This window comes from Zalophus californianus, chromosome 8 (assembly GCF_009762305.2).
Source record: "Zalophus californianus isolate mZalCal1 chromosome 8, mZalCal1.pri.v2, whole genome shotgun sequence".
Lineage (NCBI taxonomy): Eukaryota > Metazoa > Chordata > Mammalia > Carnivora > Otariidae > Zalophus > Zalophus californianus.
Window position 1 is genome coordinate 50579095 of NC_045602.1, and position 24949 is coordinate 50604043.

General features: G+C 53.5%; 1 protein-coding gene across 8 annotated transcripts in view; it reads left to right on the plus strand.

Moving 5' to 3' along the window:
- SFXN5 (sideroflexin 5) overlaps positions 1-24949 on the plus strand; it is a 112894-nt gene that overhangs the window by 50354 nt on the left and 37591 nt on the right. For all 8 annotated transcript variants that reach the window (XM_035728881.1, XM_027622148.2, XM_027622149.2 and 5 more), the window contains 4 exons: positions 7333-7386; positions 8218-8274; positions 9653-9718; positions 20853-20943. In XM_035728881.1, the coding sequence (XP_035584774.1) occupies positions 7333-7386; positions 8218-8274; positions 9653-9718; positions 20853-20943 (268 nt within the window). The remainder of the gene's footprint in view (positions 1-7332; positions 7387-8217; positions 8275-9652; positions 9719-20852; positions 20944-24949) is intronic.

Below are 24949 nucleotides of genomic sequence, written 5' to 3' on the forward strand. Positions count from 1 at the left end.
CTGAGCTGCTCCCAGGTGCTCTTGCGCCTCCCTCCTCTGCCCTGAGCTCCCTGTGACACTGCTGTCCTCCTCTCCCTTGCCCCTGACATTTTTGAACTGTCAAAACTCAAGGCCCCAAACCCCCATATCCAGCTGGGAGACCGAGGATGGCAGACTGGAGCATCCCGTCAGTGAATCCGGGGGCCCTGCATTACATCCAAACCGGATCCCTGTCCTGGGACATTCAGAGCTGGGATTCTCCATGCTGAACCCTGTGGGTTTTAACACCGCAGGTGTGTGCGTGGACTTAGAAACCTCAGAAGGTGCTGGTGTGGGTCACTTCGTCTCGGGGGGCGGGGGGGTAGCCCACAGAGGGTTCACTTCAAGTGAGGATTTGGCTGTGTCCCAGAGCCTTCCTGGTGTCTCCCAACCCTCCTCATCCCAGACTCTGCTTTTTCACACATTTAAATGCCAGTCACAATTTCTTCCTGGCCTACCTCCATTGTAACCTGCCACCAGTCAGTTGGGCCCGGTTTATACCCTACAAGAGGTGTTGCTCGGTTAAGCTAGAATCGAGCGGTCAGGGACAAACATTTATTTGACAAAAGATACTCTCTTTAACTGGTTGGGATCCTTTAAATAGCACCCCTCATGCACTGAAGTGTTACTTTTCAGATCGTTAGCCACATAAATCAGAAGATGGAGACAAAGTAGAAGGAAAAAAACAGGCAAATTGTTGAGTCCTGGGGCCCGTGGCAGGTCTTTGAAAAATGAAGAGGAGCATTTTAGAATTGAGTGAGTCAGTGTGGAGGAAGCGGGTATGAGCCAGGGGAGTGTCGCTGTACCACTGAGGACTCCCAGGTATGTGGTAAGTGAACGCTGAGGTTCTCACCCCTCCGAAGCTTCTGGGAGCTCTCGAGAAAGACTTTCAGCAGGTTTGTACTACTGAGATGAATACTTAGCAAAGAAGGCAGGCAGGGTGCTGGGGGAGCGTGGGACAGGGGACCTAACTCATCTTGAGGGCCAGGGAGAGCTTCCTGGAGGAAATGACAACTAAGCTGAAACCTGGAGGATGAGGAGGGATTAGCCACGTGGAGCTGGGGTGGAAGAGACAGGGACAGTTGCTGGACCCTGTGCTGTACTCTGTACTCATCCCCTGACTTGGGTTTCAGCACCCCATTTTTCTGACACACACTGTTTCCTCTGGATTTTCTATACTTTTAAAACATCTTTCTCCTATCCCTTGAATCGGTTTTGCATGGGCGGCCGTCAGGGAAGTGGGGGCTGCTCAGTTCTCTCTTTCTGATCCCCAGTATCATAGGACATAGGATTGTGACCAGCAGCCTTGCTCCCCTGTCCTCATCTTCTGCTGTTCACAGCCCACCTCTGGCCAAGCAGCTCGGGGTATTTGGTGGTGGCCCTCTCCCCGATCGAGACCTTATCTCTCTGCAGAGGTTAGAATACTCCAAAGGACGAGTCTCGAAGGGAAGATGTGATTTTTCTTGTGGGCTAATTGCCATATGGGTGCCATTGGCCCCATTCTGGATTCTGTCCTGAGATGAGGCTCGGGCACAAAGTGCCCTTCTTCCTGGACTGGCTGGGGCAGCCCCAGAGTTGGGCTGTTGGTCACCAGGTGGAATGACAAGCTAGGCTGCTCCGGAACCAACATCACTAGTGAAGACAGTTCAGGTGCACTGTAATGGTGCAGAATTTTGGACCACAAAGCACAGCATAGTCACTCTTCATATATGGCAACCCCTGTCTGAAACAGCTATTGCTAAGACAGTGCTGTGTAACAAACACCCACAGCATTTCCATGGCAGCCATAAGCATTTGGTCTTAGGGGTCTGTGATTAACTGGAGTTCAGGTGGTCTACACTGTGCTTGATCGAGGCAGTCCTGCATCTCACTGCGGGTCTGGGGTCAGCTGGGAGTCAGCTGCCACAGGCTGTCCTTTGCTTCCTGTGCCTCTCACCCTCCTTGGACAGGGACGCCAGTCAGGGCGCATCCCCTCATGGCCATGGTAGATGCACAGGATGGCCAGCAGAAACACGTATGCCCTCTGAGGCCTGGGCTCTGGGCTGGCACACTGCCACCTCATCCCACAGGCACCTGGCCATGGCAAGATGTCTAGCCAAGCAACGCCCAGAGCATGGAAATACATTCTTCCCATGGCAAGGGTCTGAATGCAGGGAGGAGTGAAGAATCGGGACCAAACACTCAATCTGCCCCTCTCTCCAAAGGCCCACCACCCCCCCTCCCGTGCAATTTGGACCTTAGTAAAAGGAGTAAGGAAGAAACGGGCGGTGGTGGTCATGGTCTTGGTCCATCGTAGATCTTTTCTCTGACCAAGAATTCATGTTCTCTTTCTCTCTCTCTTTTTAAGATTTTATTTGTTTATTTTAGAAGTGGGGGCAGGACAGGAAGAGGGAGAGGGAGAAGCCGACTCCACACTGAGCATGGAGCCCGATGAGGGGCTCCATCCCAGGACCCTGAGGTCATGACCTGAGCTGAAATCAAGAGTCGGATTCTTAACCGACTGAGCCATCCAGGCGCCCCCAAGATTTAATGTTCTTAATAATGAATTAGCAATATTCTTCTAGGACATACAACACAGTGTGGGTGCAGCTTTGTGCTGAGTACTCTGGGCGACATCAGAGAGATAAGCCCTGATTCTACCTTCAGGAGCTCGCTATCCTTTGAGGCATGAGGCCTGTGCTCAAAGACAAGATGGGGGCAAGATGATGCTCAATTATGTAATGCAGATTGTAGAGTTCAGAGAAAGGAGAGACCAGCAAAAACTAGAAGAGAGTGAGATAGGAGGAGAGGAACGATACTGACACTTTACACCTAATGAGTACTTGCTGCCAGCCAGACACTGGACCAGATTCTTTCCCTGCCCTGCCTCCCCCATGGCCATCCAGAGAGGTCCCAGGGGTGTCGCCATTTAACAGACAAGGAAAAAAAAAATGGAGGCACAAAGAGCTCAAGCGATTTGTGCGCGGTCACATGGTTGGTAAATACTAGAACCAGGATTTGGGTGCAGCTCTTTCCTGTGACCAGAAGGCTCTGGTTAATCACCAGGACCCATGGCCGGCGACTTGAGGGGAAGTGGGCAGCAAAAGTGGACAGATGTGTGAAGAGGACAGCTGCCAGGGGGTGGGAGCTGCGGAGGGGACCCCAGCCGTGTTATGAACTATAAATGGGAGCAAAGATAGGATGTGCGATTTGGCCAAGGTCCTGCAGCAAGAGAGGGTGGAGGCTGGGCTGGAAATTCTGGCTGTTGGCTCTCCTTCCACTCTCCCTGGTACCAGCCGCTTTCTGGGCTCTCTCCACCCGTCTGCGCGGCCACGCCTGAAGCGTTTCCCTCTTGGAAGAGGTGCAATCCACTGGCATTGAAGCCGGGTGGACTGGCTCCCTCTCTCTATCCATCTCTTTCCTCCTTTCCCCTGCCATGTTCTGGAAAGGGCAGCGTGGGGGAATGTGGGCAGGTTGCACCAGAGATATACATCTGAGAACTGAAGGAACATTTATTTTTAATTTCGACTTAAAAAGAAAAAAGGAAGTTATAAAATATCTGCTCTTGCTCCTGGGACTGTGCAGATGGTGCTGCGTGTTGCCTAATAGGGAATGGGGCTGGCACCCATGTGCTCCTGGCCCCAGCAGCCTGACTGTAGGACCTGCAAAGTGGGATCCCTGTTCCCCTTGCCTCAGCCTCAGATGGTTCCCTTGGGCCCCGTTTGGGGGCAGAATGCAGCATGGCTTTCCGCTGCCTCTAACCTCACCCTCCGCAGGTCTGCTGATTCTTCAAACCTCCTCCTTTAATGAGACCAGTCTCCTGACTGTTCCTGCTCCCATGAGCGTGCACTCTTGCCCCGCTCCACGCACACGCACGCACATCTCAGCTCCATCCCACCACCTCCTTCCGCAGTCAGAGCACACTGATCTCTCCTTCCGGAGCGCTGGTTTGGGTGTTCGCATTTATCAACTTGACATACCCAAGTACCTGATTAAACCGTCTGGTCATTTCCATGTCCAGATATTATGGATCTTCTTATACATTTTCCTGTTTGGTCTTTGTGTTTATTGTGGTTAGATGCCGTATATTCCTCTCTTCCCGTATTCTCCGTTGAGAGCACCATGGAACCTGGTGCATAGAAGATGCTTGGAAATGGGCGTGGGATGATGGAGTGTGATTCTTCCTTTGTGCTCAGGTGAATGAGCTGGAAAAGGAACCCCTCAAATCAGAGAGTTGGGGCCCTCAAACCAGGAATCAGGAGACCTTTCTGACTCTCTAGCTTGCTGGGAAGCCTCGGGCAAATCACGGAATTTCTCTAAGCCTCAGTTTCCCCATTTGTAAAATATAGAAAGTAATCTTTATTTTGTCTGAGCCCCAGAGTTCTGATAAGGATCATGGTAAGTGACACAGGGGAAATGGTTAGCAAAATCAATCAATCAATCTCTTTATGAACACATAAGGAGTCAGAGGTGCCCAGCATGGTTAGAGCAGGAGGTTGGGACAGGAAGCTGGCCAGCTTTGGGCAACAAGGAGAAAAGCTCACAGGTTACAAGGTGTGTGTGTGTGTGTGTGTGTTACACAGCCTAGGTACTATTTCAGTTTAGTTGAGGCTGTGGTTTATTCTGAAAGAGACTTGATGTCACATTAAAAAAAAATGCCTGACACCAGAAAATACAAGTAAAGACAAAAATGAGAGAGAAGTTTAGGAAGGGGAAGAAGCTAGGAGTAAAGTTTGGGCACAAAATGCATTCAGTGAGGGTCTGTGCACTGGACAGATGTGAGCCGTGGAGATCTGGCCTGACCTCCTTGACAGTCAGTGCAAAGAGAGACATGGTTAAATGCTCAATGTCTGCAAGACAGATGCAAACCGGATGCTCAGAAGTATAAATTTCTGAGCCCAAGAGTAGAAAAATTTCCTCCAGGAGGATTCATAAACGGGACTCTGCGATGGAAGGAGCAATGAGTGTCCTGGACAATGGTTGTCTGGTAAATACAGCGAGTCCCAAGGGGCTGTATCTTATGACACTTCTGATGGCCCAAGCTCAGTGCAGGGGGTGTAAGGGGGATTGAGGAGGAGAGGACAATGTGGTCCATAATATACCCATGCTCTATAAACCAACAGATTAGGGGAATGAATTGCTGAGTTCCCAACAGTGAAGAACAGCTTTTATCTCTCCAGGCTTTGGGAGGCGGTCAGACATGCACAAGGGTACACAGACATCCACACGTGCATGCACGCGCGCACACACACACTTGCTGGATCGCATTGTCGGCTCCCAATTTCAGGCCTCTCTAGACTCAGCTTCCTCTCTGTGGTCTGGCTCCTGGTGGCTGGAGCCTGACTAGGAGGAGACCCTGGGTTCCCAGCGATATTTCTCTTCTGGGCTGGGTGAGGAGGGATTCCCTTTACAGGCAATGGGGCAATCTCAGTTGACTTCATACCTGCTACTTGGAACCCAAGAATAGAATTTTAAACCAAGGTAGGACCTCCAAGCTTAACCCCTTCACTCTATTGGTAAGAAAGCTAGAGCCCCAAGGGCACTGTATTCTGTTGGAGACACTGTTGGCCGGAGATCACACAGGCATGGGGCTGAGGCTGAGCTCTAAGCTCTCCTGATTCTCACTCCAGTGCCCTAAGCTGTTGCTGCAGAGAAAAATCAAGCTGGGATCTCATTTTGGGGAGAAAAATCTCATAAGATAATTCCTCATTGGAGCTATGGAATGGCTTTACATTACATAATTTTATTCAAACTGATATGGGCCAATAAATATAAATGTGTGTGTGTGTTTGCTGTCTTAAAACATTTTAATGTTTAAAACATGATTTACAAATGCTGCTGAGGATGTCTAGAATTTGATTTACTGCATAGTATTGAATGTTTATACTTACTCCTTACAGAAATTCTTGCCAAAGAGCCATTTTATCTACAGGAATAATAAATAAGTCAATATGTAGATGGTTGTGCACATTTTTCCCATATGCAGTGGTATTTGGTAGACATTATTTTGCACACAGCATTCAAAAGGTAAACTTGAGAGAGACACATGGATCCCTGAAGTCCAAAGTTTGGCCAGTTGTCAAGATGAGACAGTTAATCTTGACTTAAACCAAAAAAACAAAGTCAGCAAGTCTAGCTCTTAGGTGACATTTGGGTTTTGGGAATAATGAATTCACACCTAGCTACTGGTACTCAAAATGATTTTTATCTGGGATGCCTGGGTGTCTCAGCCGGTTAAGCGTCGGCCTTCCACCCAGGTCATGATCCCAGAGTCCTGGGATTGAATCCCACATCGGGCTCCTTGTTCAGTGGGGAGACTGCTTCTCCCTCTGCCTCTGCCGCTCCCCCCTGCCTGTGCTCGCTCTCTCACTCTCTCTGAAAAATAAATAAAATCTTTTTAAAAAATAATTTTTATCATCATATTTTATTTTACTTTTTTTAAAGGTTTTATTTATTTATTTGAGAGAGAGAGCATGAGCTGGGGGAGGGGCAGAGGGAGAAACAGACTCCCCACTGATCAGGGAGCCCACAGCAGGAGCTCCATCCCAGGACCCTGGGGTCATGACCTGAGCCGAAGGCAGCTGCTTCACTAACTGAGCCACCCAGGCATCCCTATCATCATATTTTTTTTTAAAGATTTTATTTATTTGACAGAGAGAGATAGCAAGAGCAGGAACACAAGCAGGGGGAGTGGGGGAGGGAGAAGCAGGCATCCCGCGGAGCAGGGAGCCTGATGCGGGGCTCGATCCCAGGACCCTGGGATCATGACCTGAGCTGAAGGCAGATGCTTAACGACTGAGCCACCCAGGCGCCCCCCCATCATCATATTTTAATCCTCACAAAAATCCTATGGGGTGGCCAGGACATGAAAGAGCCGGGTTAGCTGAGTGGAAGTAAAGATGTTCCTTTGGTTTGCTTCTTTGTATTGTCCCCTGCCCCCAGTTTTGGAAATGATACATGTCCAATGTTTAAAAGAATATAGGAATATTTGAGAAGACTGAGAAAGTACTGTGTCACCTGACCTCCAGAGACATCTACATGCTGGGCTATAGGCTTTTGCTTGGAGAGAGGTATATGCCTATGTTTGTGTATATGGTTATACATACGATGTGATTTCTTTACAAAAGTGGGATTGTGCTGTGATAGAATTCCGCAGCCTGGTTCACGTGCATCGGGCACCATCCCACTGTGGCCAACAGTTTATATGTATACATCATCCACCTCAGTTTGTACAGATCCAGTTTACTTTGGTTCGTGGCTGTGTCATTTTTCTTGGCAAACGTGTAGGATGTTTCTTTTGCTTTATCCAGGCTTTCCTCTCTTTCTCTCTCGCAGGTAGTTGGTCTTCTCTTGCCCAACCAGACACTGGCATCCACTGTCTTCTGGCAGGTAACAGTCCCTGGCAACAGAGGGCTCCTGAAGGAAGGACCCAACACGTGCTCGTTAGAACTCCCTGTCTCAGTGTCTCCCCTCCAGGCCGCTCAGGGAAAGTCACCCCACTTTCCGCCCCTCCCTGGCCCTGTAGCCACTGGGGGAAGCCCGGGACTTCGGATTCTGCTGAGCAGGTCCCAGCAGCCCACACCTAGGCCATTTTATGTGACTCTCATTTTTGCACAAGGGGATGAGGGCTTGTTTGTGCTCCCTCCTGCTCCTTGGCTGTTTGTCCCAAGGCCTGTGACCTCGAGGCCCTCAGCCTTGTTTCGATATAAGCCTCACTTAGATCTGCGGGGAAGGTAAATCCATCACCAACCCCAAGGTAGTGAGTGTTTGGTGCAAGACACTGGGCTGGGATATTTTTGAAAGAGGTTCAGGGCTGTTCGTAATTCCAGGGGCTAAATGTCCACTTTCTGTCCAATAAGTAATATAACAAGGATGATGTCAAAGGCAGTGAGGCCCGTTTGGGGCCGTGAGCGCCATGATTCTGGGAGAGGGGACGGTCCCCAGGTTGGGAAGAACTGCCCACAGGGGCAGGACCCCTGTCCTGGTTTGCCAGCAACGGAGGGGTTTCCTGGGGTTTCCATGCTGCCACTGGCGCAATGCCGGGCAAACGGGAACAGTTGGTCCTGCTGACCCGTGGGATGGACAGAACCACCTGTGAGCTGGAGACAGCATCCCGTGTCCTTCTGGAGGCTGTGGCCACCTGGGGTCCAGGCCCGGCATCCTCCCCTTCCCTGATGTCTCTTCCCTCCCGCCCACCCCCCCGGCCCCGTTGCCTTTCAGTGGCTGAACCAGAGCCATAACGCTTGTGTCAACTATGCAAACCGCAACGCTACCAAGGTGAGCACCACAGACCACCGTGCAGTGGTGGGGAGCAGGCCGGGGGGCACCCTCATCCTCCCTTCAGTGTGGCATGCCACCATCGGGGGCTGCTTCCTCTGAGTTAAGTCTTGTGCTCCTTTAAGCACCTGATTTAAACTGCCAACCCTTCTAGAACGGCCCCGCTGGGGAGGGGCTGCTCACATGAAGTGAAGAAGGCCCATAAAATGGAAATAGAGTGGAGGCGGTGAGAGGGAGGAGCTCTGTTGGCTTCAGCATCCTCCTTGGGCAGCTCTTATCCCCAGATCTTGGATTAGGATGGCATCAGCCACATGGGGACCAAATTCCCCTAAAGCTTCCTCCAAGCTTGCCTGGGAGCTGTCTTGGTGCCCCCACACGATCGGCTGTAGAGCTGAAGGGCTGCTCTTGAGGGGTGAGGGGTCTGAGGGGACCGGCCCCCCGCCCCCCAAGTCCCCTGCGCTCCTGGGACAAGCTCTCGGTGGAGGCCCTGTCGCCCTTCCCTCTTCTAGGAAGCAGCTGGGTCCCTGCTTCACTGGCAAGGCTGTCTGTCCTGCACTTCTGTCCCAAGGCAGGGAGAGGGGAGGAGGAGTCCAGGTCCCCTTGGGGGGCTGTCGCTTGGGGAGGGGAAGGTGTGGGCATTCTCTAACCCTGGGGCAGAGAGGGGAGAGCTAGGGGCTGGCCTGGGTGGTAGAAACTTCCTGGCCTGAAACTCTGAGGACGCCCCGCTTCCATCTGCATCTCGCGCATGCGACCCACATGTGTATACCCCTGCTTGGATGGCTCCTGTTTGCCTTAAACCAAACATCTCCAAAACTGCCGTCAGAGCACAGTTAAAGGCAAGTTCCTCAGCTCCTTCTCAATGCGATCCGTTGCAACCTGGGTTGCATGTCTCTGTAGAAACGCTGAGCAACTGTCATCTGTTGGCCTGGCAGCCCGGTTGCCGCCAGGGTTGACAAGGCGCGGGAGAGCCAGCCAGGTGTAGCCAGCCATTTCCACCTGGGTGGTCCTCCAGGTACCAGCAGCCCACGTCCAGCATTCGGTCCTCCTCCCCTGGCTCTGCTTGCCCTAGCCATGAATGACCCATTTTGGCCCTTGCCGTTGTCTACCTTCAGCCAGCAGGGTCTGCCAGTGAGCTCTAGAGAACAGGGCGAAAGTGCAGCAGGCCCATTGGCTTCTCCTGGGACATTGCTGCCCTGTATTTCCATGTCTGGAGCTGTGCTGAGGGAGGCCCAGATCCCTTTGGCTTCCAGAGGGACCTTTGCCTTCTCACCTGGTGGTGGGCGGGAACGTCTCTTGCAGGCTGGGGCTGTTGGCAAGGGCGGGGTATGGCAGCTTTGGGCACCCAGTGGGCCTGGAACTCTGTCTCTCTGCCTTCCAGCCTTCTCCTGCGTCCAAGTTCATCCAGGGCTACCTGGGAGCTGTCATCAGTGCCGTCTCCATCGCCGTGAGTAACTCTGTCCCTACTTTTCTGTCCTGCTGCTCTGCGGCTGCCCCCCTCCTCAGCAGCTCTGGCCAGACCTGTCTGAGATCAGGGCCAGGTGAGGGTGTGGGAGACAGAGGGTCGTGTGGGTGGGCCGCCAGGGCAGGCTTTCTAGGCAGAGAAGATTCTGGTGATGCTTTAATAGGCATGAACTTGAATAGAGACAGTGCTGCAGATTTTGGAGAGCAGGTGGGGAGGGGAGGTGGTGCCCATGAGTGACACAAAGGGCTGCATACTCCAGCTGAGGGCAGGGGGTCTGTTGCTAGAGGGGTCTGTGTTTACCTAGCACCCTCCCCGGAGGAGCCGCTCTTCACTCTCGGTAATGGGGCTGATGCAGGAAGCAAGGGGCTCAGGAACAGTGGTAAAGCTGGGCCACATGCTGGCTCCCCTTTGCTCTCTGCCTGAGCTCCCAGGGCACTGTTGTCCCCCCTCGGAGGCCTTGGTCAAGTGGTCACATGTCCACTTCCTCCCGGAGGCCGATAAGCTCCTCAGGACGGGGGCGATAGGTTCATTTGAATCCCACAGGACTTTGAGAATAGAGCAGAATAGAAGTAGGCTAGGTTTGTAAACTGCCTATGTGAGCATAAGGCTGGATCCCAGATGAGGGCTGAGTGCAGGTGATGCAGCGAGGGGCCTGGGCCAGAACCAGAGTGGAAGCTCAAGTTCCCAGGACCTTGGGTACACTCGTCCCACTCTGGAACCCTCCTTGCACCTCCGTCTGTACTGTCTAGATCCTGGCTGGGTGGTCTCCTATAGCTGACTCCAGAGGGTAAGAGTCACTTCACAACTTCGTTATTTTATTCATCACACAATAAATACACGCAGTTGGTAAGAAAACACTTAGAAAATTCAAATTTAGAAATTCACATATAATGAAAGAATTCACATATAATAATCTTTTTGTAAGTCCCGCTTTCCTCATCTTTCTCATGTCGTTAAGTATAATAATTGTTCACAACTATGTTCTAAACCACTGTACCACACACCATCATTGATTTCACTGTTCTGGGAAGGTAGGGATTTGGGATTGTTTTGAGATGGCTTCATTTACTCCGCTCCCATGTAGACCACATCCTCTCCAAATGCCCTGTTGGGGAGTGATCCCCATTTTGTGCCCAAGATCGAGCTCCCTCCCTGAATCCTTGTCTTACCCCAAGCAAGAAGCCGGACATTGCCAAGTCTATTCAGATGACTTGCCAAGAGACTGCAGACCCCACCCTGGTGGTCCTCAACCCAGCAGAGACTTCATTTGGGGTCATACAAATTGGCAGTCCCTGATTCTGGGGGGCTACTGGCAGAGGTCAGGGCTCTTGTGAGGGAGGGAAAGGGGCTCTGTTGCCTCCTCCTTGCTCTTCCTGACAAGAGGAGCTGATGGCCCTACCTGGTTCAGCAGCTTGAAAATCCCATTTTCCTTCTTGGAGATGAAGGGTGAGGTGGGGCGGAGCTGAGCGGAGGAAGCCCTGACGGATAACACTGAGCAGCCCTGACTGGGAGGGGCTTGAGTGAAGGGGACCACCGTCCTGCTGGGACGTCCTCCTCCTGCAGGCATGGCACTCCAGGCTCTCTGCACCCCCATTCCTCACTGTCCCACGCAAGGGGCCCTTGGTCATTCCATCCCTACCACTTCCTAGGATCAGAGCTAGCCCAGGTTGTGGGGTGGGGGCTCTGATGCGCAAGCCGCAGTTACTGGGGACCCTCCGGGCCCTCAGAGCCAGGGTCTTACCCTCAAGGACTGGGGGCCTCACGCTGGGCTGCCACAGCCCTCAGGGACTGTGCCTGTGCTGGGGACACTCTCCTTCCAACTCCCTGCCTAGCTGCAGAGCGCTCAGAGACTTTTCCTGACCACACCAGCCCAAACTGTCCCCCACCCCCAAGTCCTAGAAACTTCTGTCCTTCCCACACATTCAGTTACACCCTGTGTCCTGTCCTGTCATTGTTCCACTGGATTACAAGTTAACCAGGGACAGGCCCTGTGTCTTCTCCCCCACAGAGGGGGCGCAAGCACTGCTCCATAAATACTTGTTAATTAGGTTGCTGATAGATTGCCGGCCTCAGGAGGCCCCTCTCTGCCTCGATCCTCGGGCTCAGCGGTGGCGGCGTCCCTCTGCCTGACGTCTTCACACAGTGAGGGTCTAACTCTGGCAGATGGAGCGGAGTTTCTGACTTGGAAAATCTGCAGCTTGCTTGCTTTTCTTTTGTGTGTGTAAATCACAAAACCTCCAAAGAAAGAGGCTTTATTTTATTTTCCTTTCCCTTGTTCTCTGGAACCCTGGGCCCGCGGCCTCATTAACTGATCTCTGCTTCAATTAGTGACAAATCCCCTCCCAGGGAGGACCTGTTAGGAAGAGATGACCTGCAAACAAGTGTCACGGCCCCAGTGGTTGGCCCAGCTCTGGCATTAATTAAACGAGTCCCTACAAGCAGGCGGTGTGGATGGGGCGGGGGGCTGATAGGCTGAGGGCAAATCTCAGGGACTGGGGACAAGCTGGCCTGGAGGCCAGGTCCTGAGAGGCCAGCCTTCTCCCTGGACCTTTCCTCTCCCTCAGAAAAGCCAGAGCCCTGACCTTGGCCAGCCACCCCCAGAATCAAGGACCCCCAGTTTGCCTGGCCCCCTGAATGAAGTCTCACGGTGGCCCGGGACCCCCAGTGCAGGGGTAGCAGCCTTTTGGTGAACTCTCTAAATAGATTTGGCAATGTCTGGCTTCTTGCTCAAGAATAAAAAAGAAATTTTGTCTTAAGTTATTTTTGAAATCTAACAGTTTGCTGTCTTTTAACAAAGGAAGCCTCTGTCAGTCCTCAGTGTATTTGAGTTTGGGGGTTAATGTTGAGCACTTCTGTGGTCAGCCTCCCTAGGCCCTGGCTACCCAAGCGTGAGACCCATGCCCTCCCTTCAGGGGTGTGTTTGTGCCAGGCATTTGGCAGGTGCTGGGGGGGTGGGTCACACAGATTGGTGTGTCCTTCAAGATGCAGAGAGGAAAAGCTGAGGATTCTCTGTGGTAGAACCAGAATCATGATGAAGGTGACCCTTGGGTGTGATGGGAACTAGGGAAGGGGCCCCTCAGTCACACAGGGCCAACTCTTCCAGGATAGAGCAGAGAGAGCTGGAGGCAGGGTTGGGGGATCCAGGTAGAGGGGGCACAGCACGCGGAGAGGCCCGCAAGAGAATGTGACAGACTCCAGAGTGGTGGGGAAATGAGTGCGGCCACCGTGGGACGAGTGATGGGGATGAGGTGATGGGGAACTGGGGAGGAGCAGGGCCGCTCGTGAAGCACTCACAGGGCCTACCCAGGAGTTAGGGGGCCACGCCAGCCACCCTGTCTCGACTCAGGGAGCGGGGGCGTCACAGGGGGTGCAGGCAGAGTGGGCTGGGGGAGAAGTCATGGTGGGGTGGCAGGCCCAGCAGATGACCTCCCTCATGGACACCAGGTCCTGGATGAGAATGGACCTGTGGCTGCAGAGAAAGGCTCAGGACTAAAGTCCTACATGCTGGTCAGGAGCTGGTTGGTGGATCCAGAGTATGAGAGACACTTTATGCCTGGTCCTCAGACCCCTCACGTGCAGCCAGGTCGTAGGTGGCTGAGGTCTTTCCCCGTTGGGGCATTGCTGATCTCCATTCCCAAAGGGTCTGGGCCCTGAGGGGTCCTTTCTGTATAGGATACAGTGATTGTCTGTTAACCTTTACTAGATACTGGAGTACAAGGAGGTGTCCCGGGGGGTCCCTGGGCTTGAACCCCTACCCCTCCCAGTTCTCATTGCCCACTGGCCACTCCAAGTCCCAGTATTAAAGTAGCAAATAATCACAATAATCATAAGGGCTAACATTCCTGGAGTGTCTTCAGTGTGCCAGGTACTGCTCAGGTGCTCCTCTTGATTTTTACAGATGAGGAAACAGAAGCATAGAGGTGAAATCCCAGAACTGGGATTCAAACACAGGCTTGATCACACGCTACTCTGCTAATACAAAGACCCCTTTTTCTTCCTGCTCCCACTGTGGCCTGAGGAGGAGGGAAAAGCCAAACAGTGTTCTTGGCTTCCAATTTAGAGGAACAGTTACCATGTCTCCTGGCAGTTAAGTCTGCCCCCAGGTACCCTGAGAACAGTGGGGAAAGGAAACTTTTGAGAGGCTCTTTAGGTGTAATGGGGTTAGACCCTCTATCCAACTTCATACTTGGTTTCTGCACCTGTGTTTTCTGGCTAAGGTTGGGTCAGCAGCGTATATTTGTCCCTGGTCTGGAGCATGCCCTGCCTCCTGCAAGACCATGTCTGGCTGGTTCTGTGGTCGAGGGTGGTTCTGTGGTACCTCAGGGTGTTCTCTGTGATCCAGGGTGTATCTCAGAGTGTTCCCTGTGATCTAAGGTGTACCTCAGAGTGTTCTCTATGGTTGAGGGTGTACCTCAGAGTGTTCTCTGTGGTTGAAGGTGTACCTCATGGTGTTCTCTGTGATCCAGGGTGTTCTCTGAGTTCAAGGGTATACCTCAGGGTGTTCTTTGTGATCAAGGGTGTTCCTCAGAGTGTTCTCTGTGGTCAAGGGTATACCTCAGGGTGTTCTCTGTGGTTGAGGGTGTACCTCAGAGTATACCCTGTGACCCAAGGTATATCTCAGAGTGTTCTCTGTGGTTGAAGGTGTACCTTGAGTGTTCTCTGTGATCTAGCGTGTACCACAGGGCGTTCTCTGTTATCCAAGGTGTACCTCAGGGTGTTCTCTGTGGTTGAGGGTGTACCTCAGGGTGTTCTCTGTGATCCAGGGTGTACCTCAGGGTGTTCTCTGTGTTCAAGGGTATACCTCAAGGTGTTCTTTGTGATCAAAGGTGTTCTTCAGAGTATTCTCTGTGGTCAAGGGTATACCTCAGGGTGTTCTCTGTGGTTGAGGGTGTACCTCAGAGTATACCCTGTGACCCAAGGTATACCTAGGAGTGTTCTCTGTGGTTGAAGGTGTACCTTGAATGTTCTCTGTGATCTAGGAAGCATAGAAGCAGAAGCATAGAGGTGTTCCTCAGGGTGTTCTCTGTTATCCAAGGTGTATCTCAGAGTGTTCTCTGTGGTTGAGGGTATACCTTGAGTGTTTTCTGTGATCCAAGGTGTACTTCAGAGTGCTCTCTGTGATCAAGGGTGTACTTCTGGCCCTGCTGTCCTTCTCTGGGCCTAATGGAGGTAGGAGCCATTAGCCTGAGAATCTCAGGCCAAACTGTTGTCTCGCTGCTTTCACTATGATTGGCTTTCGGGTTGGAGGGCCCATTGCATGGACCCTGTAGCAGAATCTGAAGTTTTCCAGAAGCCTGCAGATGGTGATATTGGCAGTGGTGAGTCTGACATGAATATCGGTTCTACATCTATTCTGGGGAGGACAAGTTGTCCCCTCCTACATGCAAGGAGTCTGATGTAACTGGTTTTCTAGCAGGTGGCCAGCAGGTCCCTGCAGGACATGGTTCAGGGGTCAGAATTGGTCACTGTTGCTAGCTAACAGGACACTCATCTGCAGCTGAAGCTGATTGGCATTTTAGCCTGTATATGACTCTGTCCCAGCCACCTTGGCCCTTTGCCTGTGGAGGACAATTGACCTCCACAGAGGGTCATGGGGTCCCCTTGATTACGAAGAGTTTATTCTACAACTGGCGCCATCTGCTGGGCATTTTTGGCACCTCAAAGATTCTTCGAACTGCCCCAGCCTTTGCCCCACCAAGGCTCACACAAACTCCTAACCATCTGCTTCCATTATTACCCACCACCCAAGAGTAGCTCTAATTTCTGAACCTCATGCCATCTCTCCTTTCAGGCATGTTCCCTTCCCCATTGTTCTCCAGGGCCCCTCGGATCCCCTCATTACAGGTGCTAGTGAAGTCCACAGCTGGCTACAGACTCCCTGGTATTTCACGCCTCGGAAGTTCTACTGAGCCTTCTTATCCGGCTACACCTCCCATTTACCCTTCAGGACTCAGTCAGGCTTGCCCTTTCTCGGAACCCTTCATAGCCTTGGGGCCGCCCCCTCAAGGCAGAGGGATGCGACGTCCGCTCACAGGTGGAGTTGGACCTGTGTGTGCAGCGTCTGGCCCCGTAGAGCTGTGTTTGCTAAGGTGGACAGCTGGGGGTGCACAAGATAGATCTTTGTGGCCCTTTTTCTCCTGCCTCAGAAATCATGCACTTGACTTATTCTAGAATATGTATTAAGCACCGACTCATTTCCCCAAGCACCAGGAATTAAGGGAGGAGTAAGAGAGCCACGGGCCCTGCGCCCAGTGCTTAGGGCCTACTGGGAGGGATGGATATTTAGTAAAGAGGCCACAGGTAAAAATATTTCTGCACTATTCAGTTTTTTTAAATAATATACACGTATTACTCCCAACATTTTGAGGAGGTAAATAAATATATACTTCGAGACTGTCATAGGGACAGGGAACGAAGAGGTCTGGGTTCTGTGAGAAACTGAAAAGGGAGCCCCGAGTAAAGAGGGGGTCTCTCTGATATTTAAACTGAAAAGTGAGGAGGCCAAGGGGGGCAATGCTTGAAGGCCCTGGGAGGAGAGGCGATGGGGGGTGCGAGGGAGGGAGGGGGGGAGGGAGGGAGGGAAGGAGAGAGAGAATTGGCTCATAGGGGGAGTGGGGCCAGGCAAGGTGGCTGGAGCCTTGCAGGCAGGGCGCTGCAGATCTCTAAGTGCAGTGAGAAGCCCCTGGAAGGCTAAAGCAAACTGATACCCATCTTTAGAAGATCGTTCTGGCTGCTGTGTAGGGAGTGGACTGGAGGGAGCAAGAGCGGAATCGGGGAGCCAAGTTAGGAAGTGGGCAGTTGTCCACGGAGAAGAGATGGGTGTGCTTGAAGGTAAGCGGCCAGAGCAGAGAGAAGTTGTCACATTCAGAATACCTGGGAGACAGGACAGGTAGCTCTGCATGCTGGGCTGCAGGTGGGGAGGGAGAGGCTCCTGTCCAGGAAGACTCCTGGGTTTCGGGCATGAGGAGCTCCTGGGAGTGGGAGAGGACAGGGGGTGGGTGAGGAAGAGCAAGGCAACCTTGATTTGGGGAGTGTGAAGGTGGAGTGCCCGAAGCCGCTCCAGATAAAGGCATCCTGCAGGGGTTTGCAGGTATGAGCTGAAGTTGAGGATGCAGCCTGCATGCTTTGCTCAAGCCCCATCCCGTGTCTCCTCTCTGGCCTCACAGAAGGGAGGCTGCTGTTGGCCTGGGAGGGACCTTGGTGCCTAAGGAGACAGCTATTAGCTAGCTCGTGACCCTGGAGACCTTGTGTCACTAAGCCCCCTCCCCAGCCTGGTTCTTGGTGCTGGTCAGCACTTACCCCACCTCGGGGATTCTCGGGAAGCTATCTTTCCTCCTCTGCTCCTGTCCACTGCCCATGGCAAATTCACTGGCCTGGGAGCCGGAGCTTGGAGAGAAGTGGCCAGAGAGGGTCCACTGCTTCCTCAGGCCACTGCTGATGTCCCATGAGTCCTGGGCCCTTGCTTCTCCCAGGACCCCTGTCTGCAGACCACAAGGGGACTATCGTGTGCAAAGTCCACACCCTGTTTGTTTTCCTCTCCGCCAAAATGGAGCCCCTGTTTGATTAATTTCTATTTTGTGGCTTATTTGGAGGCTGTTAAAACAGACCCTGGGGGACCCTCAGCGGTGATTGTTCCATATCTCATTATCTTTCCCGAACCCGATTATTAGCTCAGATTTTTCTGATCGCTAGCTGCTGTTGGCGATGAGCTGTGTGCCATTAATGCCAGCTGGTTCCCTTAAACAGGACCCTCCGTGCCAGGGAAAATGGGCCGGCATTCGGAGCCACCAGCCACTTGGCGTTTTAATTTTAATGGGCTCCACCAAATGTTCCAGGCCAAAGGGCCCCTGAGGAATCAGCACAGACGGGCTCCCAACCCCGCTCTGCCGCCCAGCCCAGTGCCTTCCCAGGCTGCAGCCGCCCTAGCCGCTGGGACAGGAAGGCCCAAGTTCGGGGCTGTGGCAGGAGTGGGGGACGTGGCCATCTGCCTCCCCTGTATTTGCACCTTCCTGCTCTCTGGCTCATCATCAGTTGGGTGGGCAGGGTGACCTCACCAGCTCCTAGTCTCCCCACTTTGCTGGTCCCCAGGCATGCTGGCCATGCTCAGGAATGAGCATGTTGGGAGGACCCCAGTGGGCTTCAGGGAAGGGCGGGCCAGAGGAGATCTGGGACCTGGGCATTGTTTTCTCTTCTTTCCTCCCCCCTACCATGGCCTCCCACCCAGAGTTGGGGAGACAGGCTGGGACACTCACTGTGGACTGTGCTAGTCCTAGCCAGAGGGAAGAACAGCCAGTCAGGGAGGCTTGAGGACAAGTATTTGCTACAACCAGTGGCCACTGTTCCTCGTCCTTCCATTACACTCCAGCCCTGCTCATCCCCAAGAGGCTGCCAGGGGAAAGTCCCAGCTGCCTGCTGGCCCCCTGGAGGGCTCCTGCTTTTTCTAAAAGAATGTAGGGGGTGGGGCTGGGGTTTGAACCCAGATCTTCTGTTTTATAGCTGGGGTGGGATGCAGGCAGGGCTGGATCAAGGGCCCTATCTACTCTGACTGGGACTGCTTTCCATTCATCTGGGCCACAGCCTCAAGCTGGTCTTTTCAGGGCAGCTTTGCTATGCAAACAGCCAGTTTTAAATGGCACATTAGACATTAAAGCATCCCTCATTGAGATGGAAGGCACTTGGAAAGTAAATAGCAACAGTTAAGAGCAAACCTTTGGAATTAGCAGACCCCTGGGTTCAAATCCTAACTTTACATGCCTCATAATAGCTGTGTGTCCTTAGGTAAAGTTCCTTAACTTCTCTGAACCTGTCTGAACTTCTTTGAATCTGTAAAAAAGAGCAACATGCCCTATCTAGAAGTCTTGTAGTAGTGGGGATTTAATTCAGACATTTAATGTGACGTGCTCAGCTCATGGCCTGGCACCTCCCCGTGCCCCTTTCCTCCTCTCCTCCCACCACCAACACCTGCCTGTGTGTCCTCCTGCCTCTCTCTGTACTTGCCTTCTCTGCACTCTGTAGGAGCATGTGCCCTGGCATCTGGGGGAGGGGGCCACAGAAATAGGCAGTCACTGGCTGCCGAGAGCTGGGGAGCTCGGGACTCGATGAGCTCCATCTGTGAGTCAGGGCAGCCTGGAAGCAGGGCAGCAGGACCTAGTGTGGGCTGGCAGCTCCCTGGCCTGCCCTGCGGTCCCAGTGAAGTGTGTCGGAGCCGCCACACATGTCCCTGCCTCCCAGCCTTCCCTGGAGCAAGCAGAAAGAACAAGAATTGGACTCTGAGGATCAGCTTGAGGCTTCCAATCTAGACCAAACCCCCAAGAGCCCACGCTGGGTTTGCCTGGCCTCACTGTGACTCCGTGGGGCCCTGGGCTGCCCAGGGCCTGACAGGGTGGCACTTCCTGTCTGCCCAGGTCGCAGCACCATTCTTACTTTGACTGCTGCAGTCGCCCTGACACCCCAGAGGCCTTCCCCAGGCTCTGCATCTTCTCCATTGACCCAGAAGGTCGAGGCCAGAGGCGGGGCTGCAGGTGCAGGGTGGCCTGCTAGCTACCAGGTGAGCCAGAGCCGAGAGCAGGCTGCCCCAGGCCCCCGTAGGCCAGCAGTCCTGCAGTGGCCCCTGCTGCCCCTCCTCCCAGGAAGGATCTATGGGGCAGGGGCTGGCTCCGGCCTCCGTCTGGGGGAGCGGTGGCCTCTCTACCCCCGTCTCCGGTCTGGCCACATGCAGCCTCGCCTTTTCTCCCTCTACGCCTGTGCCTGTGCTGTGTTCCCCGCCACGATTCTTTTTCTTCTGCCCTGCCTAACCCCACCTTTCCCTCCTCCAAGAAACTCCCTTTCCAGCCTTTGCGGATCTCCATCCATTCATCTGTTTGTTGGTCCATGCACGGATTCCTCAGTCCCCAGTTTACTGAGCAAGTAAACATGCCATCCACTGTCCTGAGTGCCAGTCATACAAAGAGGAGAAAGGCGTGGTCCTGCCTCCCAGTCCTGCAGGGGCATCAGATCATGAGCGGTGAACTGAGTGCTGGGGAGGAGGGACTGGGGACGTGTGAGGAAGCAGCTTCCTGCCTGGGAGAGGCGACATTCGTATGTAGCTTCATTTACTGAGGTCTCTTACGCCCCAAGCTCATGCTAAACACTTTACATATGTTCTTATAGCAGCCCTGGGATGCTGTAGATATTACCGTCCCTTTTTACAGATAAGGAAACTGAGGCAGGGCAAGGTTCAGTGACTCCCACTCTTAGAAAGTCACTGGAGGGAGAGCTCAGAGGTGGGCCTTACAGAACAGATGTGGACTGGGTAGAGAAGGAAGGCATTTGGGGCATCGGAACCAGCATGGGCAAAGGCCCCAAGGCGGGAAAGCTCCCATAGCATCTGGTGAGCACTCAGCTGGATTCCTGGAAGGAAGGAGAAGGTAGGGTGTTAGGGGAGTAGGGGAGCCACGTGAAGGAGATTGCACCTTTTCACACAAGTCATGGGAGGAGCTGGTCGTGGTAGACGTGGTTGGACCTGTGTTCTAGAAGGACAAGAGACAGCATGGGGGACGGAATGGAGTAGGGAGTGCCCAAGGTAAAGGCAAGGGGGACCCCAGTGTCCCAGGCCAAGTGAGGGGGGCTGGGGTCTAAGAGAAGAGGACGTGAGCCCAGGATGTGCACTGCACCCCCTGTCCTGCTCTGGGCTGCTCTGCTTAGCTCGGTGGTCACCTGTGGGCAGGTGTGTGGATCTCCTTCTCCTGAGCCCTGGTGGTTAGGCCTGTGCCTGAGCCCACAGTGGGGCCTGAGAAAGGGGGTGCTTAGAGGCTGAGGTGGGAGTGAGGGTTCCCACGCTTCATTTACTTGCCGATTCTGTGTTCTTCTAACAGCGGCCTTTCCTTTTTCCCCTCCTCAGACAGGTTGTGTGTGTGTGTGTGCGGCTATGTGTGTGGCTGAGGCTTTCCCCTCCGCCTCCCTCATGGGCTGGCTAACTGGGATGACTGGGCCGTGTTATGCTGTGCATAGTGGCACTGGAACAGGCGACGCTGAGGATTTGGGGTCTGGGGCAGACGGTGCCGCTCACTCTGCTCCTGCCCCAGCCTGCCAGGCCCCTGCAGCACCACGCATGCACGTTCTCTTCTCTCTTCCTAAGGTGGGCCTTAATGTCCTGGTTCAGAAAGCCAACAAGTTCACCCCGGCCACCCGCCTTCTTGTCCAGAGATTTGTGCCGTTCCCCGCTGTAGGTAAGACCTGCACCTGCGCCGAGGTGCCCCTGCACGTGGACAGGCATGTGAGTGTCACACCTGCGTGTGCGGGGTTGCAGGGCTCTTGGGGAGCTGGACTGCCTTTCCAGACCGCTTCTGACATCGGGGGTCTCCTGGTGTGGGCGACTAGAGCAAAACATGGGTGGACAGAAGTAAGGGTGACGGGGGCCCCTGCTGACAAGCCCTGTGACCAAGATCCTGCTTTTAGCAGTGGCATTAGCCCCCGGCCACCCAAAGGCTAGTAGATAGAATGCAGTGGATCCTGTGAACTTGGCTGGGGAAAATGTCTACACTAGCCTCTACCTGAAATTTAACATATCCTTCCATTGTGAATGTAGGCAGCAAGCCCAGTAACAAGCAAGAGCCGTGGCTTTTTCACCCATAGAAATCATAGATATTTTCACATCTCATTACAGTTGTTACAGGGATTCTAAAATATTGTTTATATGCAACACTAACTCAAAATTAGGATATTTATTCAATCCACTGGTAGGTCTTGTTTTTTAATTCATTAATTAAAGAGAACACCTGTTACTATACCACAATGAAAAAATATTTTGATCATGTATTCCAATATAATCCCTTTATAATCCTGTATGTTTTGTTTCACGCATTTGGGGACATTATTTGGAGGGGGGCTCATAGGTATCTCCTGGCCTGTGACCATCACAGGGATTCCTGGCACAAAAGAAGGCCCAAAGCTCCTTCTAGTCTAGTGTTCCGAGCCCTTAGGTATTGTGGACCGTTGAGGTTCTGGAGGCCTCCATTCATAGTCAGGTAATTGTGGAGCATGTGCATGCGTGTGTGTGTGTGGGGGGGGGGGGATTTCGCTGCCTTCAGCCGAGACTTTCCTGGTCTTGGAGCCTCTGAGCTCCCAGGAGATGCCTTGAGGCATCCCATCAAGCCCAGCCTGGCTCTTGAGAACCCCCCACCTTGCTTGGGAAGAGGGCGCTGCAGTAAAAGTTTTTAAACTGAAAAAGAAACAACATTGACAGAAGCATGAGGCAGTACGTGATTGGTCATCAAAAGAGAAGTATACACTTGAACCATGACACCAAGCTCCCCATTTGATGCCAGAGGACAAAGATGGGGGCCAGCCCAGGAGCGGTGTGAGGTCCTGTGACCTCCCGTGTGCCAAGGCTCAGTCTGAAGAGCCAGAGTCAGATCCAGGTTCCTGGTCCCAATCTCATGCTTCACCTTTAGGGCTCAACTTCCCCACCTGTAAAATGGGAGCTCGGGTACCTACCTTCCTACAACCCAGAGCCATGGGAGGATCAAACGAGACCACAGACTGGATTCCATTCATAGGATAGTGCTTGGGAGCACCTGCAAAGCCCCTGCGAGAAGGTGGGAGATCATTACCTGGCAGCCCCACCTCCTTAATGGCCAGAGGCTAATGAACTCCCAGGACCAGCTGCCTGGGTGAGCCTCAGCTGACCCAGATAATTGCTATAGCAACTCCACACTTTTAATGAACTCTCAGCTATTTCTGGCATGGGCCACTAATGGAATAACTCTTTAGATCTGACTTTGTTAAGGGACCTAATTGAGCGAACAAGGCTGCCGATCCTGCGTTCCTCACTCTCCTGGGCTGGAGGGTCAGTTGCAGCCTCAGAAGGTGGCAGCTCTTAGCTGCACTGGACTGGATCTGGGACTTGGCTGAGATGTAATCTGTCCTTGAGACAAGCTATGCAGACAAGGACTTTGCCAGGGGGGTCCGTTCTAGCCTTGCTCTGCCGGCTGTCTTGCTGTATGACCTTGGGGCTTGTCCTAACCTCTGGAGCTCCTTCAGGAGGAAAGGCCCCGCCTTCAGGTTTGACCCTGTCTGCCATCCCCACCTGAGACTTTCTGACCTGTCCCTCTTTGGTCTCCAGCCTGATCCTCCTCCTGTCTTATCCGAGAGGAACCTGCAGGTCCAGCCACTGCTGAGGGGTCTTGAGATCCCACATATCCTAGCCAGTTGCACAGGTTGCACACAATGTGGTTTGTAGTCCTGATAGTCCTGGTTTGCCAGGATCCTGAGAGCAGCAGATCCTCTTTGGCTGCTTCCTCAGGCCTGCTGCCCGAGTCCTGGCTGTGTGCCTGCCTCCCTTCCACCCCTAGCCCCGGTCTCTCCTCACCCACATGGAGGCTTCTACCTCCCGGGCCCTTGATGTCCTCCCAGGCCCGTCTGCAAATAGCACCTGCTGACTCCCCTGGTAGATGCCAACACAGTGGTGTGCAGGATGAACAAGCATGCCCCCCACCCGCTTTGGGGCCCCTTGTTCTCTCAGGCTGTCATATAGCCCCTGCACTTGGCTACCCTTCACCTTATTCTCAGGCTTAGACAGCTTCTCTAGGCCTCACTGCATGCTGGCAGGGCCTCGGTCCCTCCAGGCATTCACCTTGCTTTCCATGGCAGGCTAGACCAGGCCACGCCACGCCACGCCACGCCAACATCAGGGCCACCAAGAAGCTTGCCCAGGACTTGCTCTGGCTGGTAGAGGGTCCGTTGTCCCTTCAGACCCCTGGCATGATGGGGAGACAGGACTCACGGAGCCATGCATGCTCACAGGGAGTAGGTTGAAGTGATAGGATTAAGCCCTAGTTGTTGGGATGTGTGTGGGGGCTCAGGGTGGGGGGTGAGTGTAGAGCAGAAGGGGATCTTAGTTAGGCAAGGGCCCTGAAAGGGCCTCCCCACTCCCTCCCTCCTGGCCAGACTGGGAACTCAGGTTCAGGGAAGGAGGAGGCTCCCAGGGTCTGTTGCTTCTTCCCTCTGCCCTGCCCAGCGAGTTCTGCCCTGCTCCAGCCTGCAGTCTGGGAGATAGGAGGACACCTCCCTTCACTGGGCCCCACATGCTGCCCAAGAGAGAGATCTGAGACTCTGGGCTCAGGACGCCTCGTTCCCCCACCTCACTCCACTGCCTTTACCCCCTCTCTGGCCTTGGACCAGACCCCAGTTCAGCCCCTCCCCACTGGGATGTCTGTGACAGACTGCAGGCCTCCCCTGGGTCTGCAGGGGCCCCACCGCTCTCCATGTTTTCCCCAGCAGGCCTTCGTTCCCCCTCATTCCCCACATTGTCTCTCTGGGATGACCCAAGGCAGGGCGGCGAGGCATCCCCATTTTATAGAAGAATAAACATTTTCAGACTGAAAGTTATCCTGCGTTGGCTACAGCCTGGGCCTCAAAGGCCCGCCCAGACTACTTCCAGCCCACGTGGATAACCCCTCACCCACGTAGCTGAGAAACTGAGGGATGTGGTCCAGAGGCGCCCCACGAGGGGCACCCCACCTCCAGGCTGCCCCTGGTTTTTCAGCCGGGGTTCTATGTATGTGCATGCACACACGTGTGCTGAGTACTGAGAAGCCCTGAGGACGCTCACTGAGCCCTTCTGTCCCTCATGGTGGTTTCAGAGCCTTGCTGTGCCCTGGTCCAGAGCAGCAATCATGTGGGAAATCTTCGTTTCTATTTATACATGGATGTTAGGAAAGACGGTGAGCCCAGGAGCATGTGTGCTGGCATCAGAATCGATTGGGGACTGGTAATTAATTTGTTTAGACCTTAATTAATTCTCCAGTTCTTTCTTATTTGTGGACTGTCACGCTTAATTGTGTTCAGGAGCTTGAGCTCAGAGCAGGCCCTCCATTAATTGATGGGTGCTGTGAGGTGGGAGTTAATGGTTTGGGGAGCTGGGCAAACAGTGTAATGAAAGGTCAGTCGAGGAGGCATTGGAAAAACACCCTCCCCTCCCCAGGTCCAACTGCCAGTCTCCACGAGCAAGAGTCCATTCCGGGAGAGACAGGCCCCGCAAACAGCCTTCTCGTGAGGCCTTGGGCTGGGAGCTGGCAGGAGTGACCAGCGGGAGGAATGCGAGGTCGCAGGTGCCATGAAGGGGCACTGGTGAGAGGGAGAGGCATGCATGGGGCAGGGCCTTTAGCCAGAGGCCCAGAGGTGGGGATCCCCAGGTGTCCCCAGGCCAGCACATCTCTGAACCAGGCTCTGCGT